The 7,645-nt window shown below is 46.4% G+C and overlaps 1 protein-coding gene across 1 annotated transcript in view; it reads left to right on the forward strand.

Moving 5' to 3' along the window:
• The first annotated feature begins 2,337 nt into the window (after positions 1-2,337).
• fzd4 (frizzled class receptor 4) overlaps positions 2,338-7,645 on the forward strand; it is a 5,398-nt gene continuing 90 nt past the window's right edge. Inside the window, exons 1-4 of the mRNA XM_083694917.1 lie at positions 2,338-2,928; positions 4,461-4,988; positions 5,187-5,332; positions 5,455-7,645. The exon at positions 5,455-7,645 is cut by the window's right edge and continues 90 nt beyond it. Coding sequence (XP_083551043.1) covers positions 2,656-2,928; positions 4,461-4,988; positions 5,187-5,332; positions 5,455-6,118 — 1,611 coding nt within the window. The 5' untranslated portion in view covers positions 2,338-2,655 and the 3' untranslated portion in view covers positions 6,119-7,645. The remainder of the gene's footprint in view (positions 2,929-4,460; positions 4,989-5,186; positions 5,333-5,454) is intronic.

The following is a 7,645-nucleotide window of genomic DNA, read 5'->3' on the forward strand; positions in this document are numbered from 1 at the left end:
ACTCTCTGCCTTAAAGGTTAGCACAAGAACCTCCTTATACAACAACCATGTTGTTTGTGTTCTGGTACACACAGAAAACACTCCAACTTGTATGTTACATAGTTGTTATAGTACAGTCATATATCATGCAAGAAGAACTGCTGTACTCTTACAGAGCAGGAGTTCTCAACCTTTTCTGTTCAGACCGCCTGTGGGGTGTTTTTTATGTGGGGTCCACACAAAATTAAAAACCAAAATAAAACACTTTTGAAAATGGTATGCTGCATTTCAACTGTTAGTCAATAATTGTCATTGACACCCTGCATATGAAACTCTGATAATAACCATATGTGAAGTAGGGACAACAAATCGATAGTCTCACAAGACCAGACATGTTGCCTCCCACGAATTGCATATTTTCCTGGCATACAGTCTGGAGGCATATTGTCTTCCAAGTTCTATAGACACAGACAGGAAATCCACCTATCGTTATTCGTCTTCAGAATCTTGTTGTGCATTATCCTCGACATATTCCCACATAAAATTAGTCGCTAACTTCTAGAGGCTTGCTGATGTTAGCTGTCTGCACAAGCTATGAAGATGTACTCAAATTTATAAAGAACTTCATTCTGAGCCCCACCTACCCAAATTCTTGATTCGTTGGTAGAGGTGTGTAGAAGACCCTCCCTGGAAGATTTTTTCTCCCTTCTCAAAGTAAAAAAAAATAAGAAAGCTGGATCCATTATTTTCACACGTACCGCATCAGTTGGTATGGATGACCAAGATTAACAAATCCATGTATTCTATATTATGTCTGCCTGGCTGATTAATTTAAACTGGCAGTGATTGAGGTGGTTGTTGATTTTGCCAATAAACGGTTTATGGCTTTAGACTAATTGTGGTCATTAACCATGGTGTCACTGTTCTGTGGTGTTTAGCTTGTCAATCTCAACCTCTTCAGGTCCCGCCTCTTCCTTTTCATTGAACTTCTGGCTGACAGTTTATACTCAGCCAGCCTATATGTGGTACATGGCCATGTTTTACATTTCATGTTGTAGACAATTGTCAAGAGGCCCCAAACCCAGATGTAAAAGACTACAGTTTAGCAGCTTATCACACCTCTCCCCACAGTCCCTCCACCAACACACAAACACACACACGCACACACACACACACACACACACACACACACACACACACACACACACACACACACACACACACACACACACACACACACACACACACACACACACACACTGCCCCCACACCCCTGATAGCCATCAACTCCATGCCGGGTGCCATTGTTCCAGTCTTGGGCTAATTACTCAGGAGTTGACCTCAGGGACACGATGGGGCAGAAGAGGGGGATGGTGTGCATTATTCATGGTTGACAGGGGTAGGGGGGGTCTAAGGGTTGTTATTGCTTCCAATCCATTTTCACTTAAATCCCCCTAAACAGAATCACAATGGGGAAACCCAGTGCCTATGAACAGCATTGAGTCTGGAAAAGTGCATTTCTCATCCCTATAGACTACATTATGTTTGTTTTCTCCTTTTAGTGTTATCCCCCCTCCCACACACACACACACACACACACACACCCACCCCCACCGTGGAATGTCAATATCTGGCTTGTATCTAGCCCAGCATCTGGGGTGTCCAGTACTCAGTACTCAAAATGTAATCAAACAGAACGGGTGGGACTTTGCATTGAAATAAGTCAGGAGGAAGCAACACAACAACCTCCTTTCCCATTGAAAGCTCACTGCTAAACAGGTTTGTCTAAGGGCAGTACTGACCAGCAAATAACTATGGACTAGGCTGGATATGGATGCATTATGTATTCAATCAGAATGTCATAGACGCTTTAGTTGAAGGCCCTTTTGAAGGGAGTTGAATCTGTGGTTGAGATGCAGCCTGCTTTTAAGACCATTAGCAAATTAAAATAAATGCATAACTATCCCGTTTCAGGAGCAAGACGGCTTTTTATTTCTAAAAATACGGCCAATAAAAATATAAACCACAGTCGGAATAAATACTGGTTCTGGAGTTTGTCAGTAGGCTACAGTCCGTGGAGTCAGTTCTCAGATTCTGAATTGAGGGAGGAGGCAATCCAACTGTTCAGCTCAGGCCCCACCTTTATTAGCCCTCTCCTGGTAACTGGTTGGTTGCTGAGTCTTCTCCGGGCCGCTGATAGGTTATTCATTGCGCAGAGACAGCGGGCTCGCTCTTTACTTAGCGGGGTGAAAGTGCGCGAGCAGAATTTGTAGAAACCGAATAGGTCCTTGCTGTCACAGCACGAGTCCTAATAGAGCTGCAGTACGGGAAACGGGAACTAGCGACGACTCCGGGATGTCTCCGTGGTCTCATGCGTGAGAAATTAAACACACACGGAGACAGATGTATTTTGATTGCAGGAAAAAATGTGGAAATAACAGATACAATATTTTCATTACTTCATATTTTTTTTCCAGTTCGGAGAAGGATACCAACTCTGATTCAAGCAGAGCGTCTCTTTTAGCACCAAAGCTGGTATAGCCGCTGACCGCGCACTCCAAAGCGGACTAAACTTTCCTCAACCCCCGCGGACTGTGGACTACTTCCCGGATCATTTGACCACTGGGAATTTTACTGGATAACCTCTTAGATAACTTTCCCCCCTCTCTCGACAGAATGCGTCATGCTCGGGTAGTGGACGCTCTCGTAGCGGTGGTTCTCTCCCTTGCGCTACTGTCTGGTCTCGGACCCCTCGGTGTGGCGCGTGCGTTCGGCGAGGAGGCAGAGGAGATGACCTGCGACCCGATTCGCATCGCCATGTGTCAGGACCTGGGTTATAACGTCACCAAGATGCCCAACCTGGTTGGAAACGTGTTGCAGTCCGACGCAGAGCTACAGCTGACAACATTTACACCCCTTATAGAGTACGGCTGCTCCAGCCAGCTAAAGGTACACACACACACACACACACACACACACACACACACACACGCACACACACACACACACACACACACAAGAGCAGAGACCAAAAAGAGAGAGGTGAGCCATGCAAACAGAATATACTTAAAGTATGAAGAAGCACACTACTTAGTGTCAAATCTAAAGATAATCTTTAGAATAGAGAGAATAGAATAAGGATAATCATTTATAAAATGATTTGAGGATAATCATTTATATTTTATGTTTTGTGGTAGTCAGCCCTCACACCCCACCCCATAGGTTGGGCTCTGCTAAGGATACACACACACACACACACACACACACACACACACACACACACACACACACACACACACACACACACACACACACACACACACACCACAGCAGCAGCAAATATGCTGCTTCCCATGCTAGACTCATTGTACATGTCTTGAGGCAGGCAGTGTGTGTATGTGTAGGTCTATGTGAAAGTGCGCAGTCGTAGAGAGAAAGAGCACATGACAGAGGCAGCTAGCCACGGTTCAGCGCAGGGCAGACCAGTGTGATGATGCCGGGTGGAGAGAGTGAGGAGCATCCACGCACGCTAACAATACTGCCCTCAGTACTAGATTTACAGATATGCTCTCGCACAGCAAGCAGTGGTAACTCTATAATCCCTATTTATTTGAAGTGGTATTACTGTGGTATTGTTGGTGGGGTTATAGTTGGTGTAGATTATTGTGGGTTTGGAGATTACTCGTTGTAGATTATTGTAGTGTTGTAGTTGGTATTGAAATTGGTATTAGTATTGCTGTGTGTGTCTGTGTGTGTTTGTGTGTGTGTGTGTGTGTGTGTGTGTGTGTGTGTGTGTGTGTGTGTGTGTGTGTGTGTGTGTGTGTGTGTGGGTAAGAGAGAGCAACCACAGAGCAAAGCAGTAATTTTTTGCTCAAACTCAAAAACCCAAAGTTTAGTTCACTGCACACACACGCACACACACCTTTCCCAAATAATGAATATTCCACAACACAACACATTCCACACATTTCTTCTTCAACTCTCACTCTGTCATAGAGAATCTCCTGCAGGTAGCTTTTATGGCCGTGAACAAAGAAGCTAGCACTAAGGTTACCAGCAGGACAGAACTACCACTGAGAATAGTACCACAACTCTAAAGGCTCGACAAACGTCCCTGATACTGTACATATATTATATACATTCCAGGTATCATCTCAAACTCTCATACTAGTGCTTCTTAGCTTCCCTCAGCTTAGCAAGGTCACCCTAACCCTGGCTTGCAAAACTGTTTTAATTTGCTATGTTTAGATGCTTAATTGGGTGAAAGTTAAATAGGCTCTTCTCCTAAATGGCATGTCCACAGCTACCACGACGTAACACAGAAAAATTAGATAGGAATAAACTTTTACTTTTCTTTATTACGTTTTAGAAATAATCTAGAGAGACAGTTTAAACAATTAAATGCTAGAGGATGTATAATTTTAATAGCAACAATTGATAAAGTGTACTACTCCCTCTTCCCCTCCTCCCTCCCTCCCCAGTTCTTTCTGTGTTCAGTCTACGTGCCCATGTGCACAGACAAGGTGCCCATCGCCATAGGCCCATGTGGCAGCATGTGTCTGTCTGTCAAGAGGAAGTGTCTGCCCGTCCTGACAGAGTTTGGCTTCTTGTGGCCGGAGGTCCTCAACTGCAGCCGGTTCCCTCCTCAGAACGACCACAACCACATGTGTATGGAGGGTCCCGGGGATGAGGAGACCCCCTACCACCCAGTACGGGCCCTGCCTCCCCAGGAGGAGGAGTGTCAGGCCCTGGGGGCAGGGCCTGACCAGTATGCCTGGGTGAGGCGGAGCCAAAGCTGTGCACTGCAGTGTGGATATGACTCAGGGTTGTACCGCCGCGGGCCCAAGGTGTTTACTGATGTGTGGATGGCGGTGTGGGCCGTGCTGTGTTTCCTGTCCACTACGCTGACGGTGCTGACCTTCCTACTGGATTCAGCTCGCTTCTCCTACCCTGAGAGACCAATCATTTTCCTCTCCATGTGCTCCAACCTCTACAGTGTGGCATACCTGGTATACTATTCATCTATTACTATAGCTAATCTATAACTTCTTAAACTGATATCAGTCTATTACTATTACTCATCTATTACTCTGGAACATGGAACCCATATGTACTTGATGGTCTCTTTTATAAGTTTTTCTTTCTTTTCTGCTGACCCATGTCTCATACTCCCTTTGTTCTCTCTCTCTCTGTCTCTCTCTCTGTAGGTGCGTCTGACTCTGGGTCGGGAGCGTGTGTCATGTGATCTTGAGGAGGCAGCAGTGCCCGTCCTGGTACAGGAAGGGTTAAAGAGCACTGGCTGTGCCATCGTCTTCCTCTTGCTCTACTTTTTTGGCATGGCTGCCTCTCTTTGGTGTGTATGCACACACACACACACACACACACACACACACACACACACATACACACACACAATATGTGTATTTCCTGGTCTGTTGTGTGACACTGTCTAACCCTTTTCTCTCCTCCTCCTAGGTGGGTGATCCTGACTCTGACTTGGTTCCTGGCCGCAGGGTTAAAGTGGGGTCACGAGGCCATCGAGATGCACAGCTCCTACTTCCACATCGCTGCCTGGGCCATCCCAGCCGTCAAAACCATTGTCATCCTCATTATGCGGTTGGTGGACGCCGATGACCTCACAGGGCTTTGTTATGTTGGGAACCAACAGCAGGAGGCACTTACAGGCTTCGTGGTGGCTCCCCTGGCCACCTACCTCCTGATAGGAACTCTGTTCATCTGTGCGGGGCTGGTGGCTCTGTTTAAGATCCGCTCCAACCTGCAGAAAGACGGGGCCAAGACAGACAAGCTGGAGAGGCTGATGGTGAAGATAGGAGTGTTCTCTGTTCTCTACACAGTCCCTGCCTCCACAGTCATAGGCTGCTACCTCTACCAACTGTCCCACTGGGGAGACCTGCGAGTCTCTGCCAGGGACTCATATGTGGCATCAGAGATGCTAAGGATCTTCATGTCCCTCCTGGTGGGCATCACCTCAGGCATGTGGATCTGGTCAGCCAAGACGCTCTACACCTGGCAGCGCTGCTCTGCCCGGCTGGTCAGGGACGGGCGGGCAGGGAAGGGCAAACGAGCACCCGGGGACAACTGGATCAAACCTGGGAAAGGCAATGAGACAGTCGTGTGAGGAGAAAGAGCAAGTGAGGAGGTGTAGAGAGAGATGGAGGGAAATGAGGTGTAGAGAGAGCATAAGCAAGAAGAGAAAGATAGGAAAGGGAGAGAGAAGGGAACTGGGAGAGGTTCCCTGTGGGAGCCACTGATCATCATGTCCTCACAGCTGACCCCAGTTACCTGTTTTTCTCTAATGCCCCCTCAACCCTGCTACTGTCCTGCGAGAGAGAGAGAGGAAGCTGGGAGGGAGAGAAGGAGGGACAGATAGATTAATAGCACCACTAAACTGCCTCCTATGGTCCCTGTGTCTCTCATTTTCTTCATCAAGAGGACTCTAACCCACTGCCAGGGAACAGACTGAACCTGTACTACAGGCTCTGACTTTCACTGATTTATATGCCATTATGTCTTTAGAGAGCCTTTCTAAAAGTTGAATATACACTGGAGACTCCTGGTGCAGATGATGTACACATCTACAGCCACACTGTAATGACTTGGTGACGTGGCTGTGCTTGTAGAAGTGCCTTATTTTGAGCGACAGAAGTCTGGGCTGCCTAGCTCCACTGTGGTAGCTATGAGCTTTTCTACTGCTAAGAACCCGGGGATTTGTAGTGCCTTGACTTTATGGTGCAGCAGCTAGGGCACCTGGGAAACACCAGGCCCATGTCCTTTACCTCAGTACTCAGTGAGCAGCACGGCTGGCCTCCGCTGACGTATGTAGTCTTAAAGAGGATACAGGCATTCTCTGAATTTTAAGCCCTTTCTCCAATCACCATGGAACCTAGTAAAGACCTGGTGTTGGTTTCCTCCTTTTCCAAATTTGGGATAAGAAGCATTTTTCCAGTGTATGGAAGTGAACCTCCCCTTTAAGCATGGTTATCAAGGGTATTAGACAATCAACTCCAAAAACACATTATGTAAATTTAATAAACCAAAACTTACAAAGAAACACACACACACACACACACACACACACACACACACACACACATACAGTCTGCACAGATCCACTCTTATGCAATCCACTTCCATCAAATCTGCTGCATCAGCTGAGTTATTATGACATTAAGCCATGGCCATGATGAGACAGAGAAACACAAATACACAGGAGAGAGACAGAGTCTGTGTCTGTCTGTGACTCTACTCAGACTGCCTGTATTATGTGACAGACAATCAGATATGTGTCCTTTTATTGTGTGTTGCCAGACAATCTTTTCTACAGAGTCCCCCTCTGTTTCTATGAGTCTTTGAATGTATGACACTCTGGCTGTGTATCAAATGACACCCTAATCCCCATATAGTCCACCATTGTCCACCAGTTCCCCTATGTAGCTAACCCTATGTGTGTCTGGTCATCAGCAGTGAACTATGTAAGGAATAGGGTGAGTTTGAGATTTGGTTAGTAATTTAGACCACGGGAACTGCCAAACCCCTAGAATGAGATTAGAAGGATTAGACAAAAATTCATCATAACAATCTAATCCTTCTGCATTTTATTCTAGCCCACCCCCAGCCTACAGCTCCATGAAGTACTTTTGAAAAA

Source organism: Argentina silus (genome assembly GCF_951799395.1).
Source record: "Argentina silus genome assembly, chromosome: X".
Lineage (NCBI taxonomy): Eukaryota > Metazoa > Chordata > Actinopteri > Argentiniformes > Argentinidae > Argentina > Argentina silus.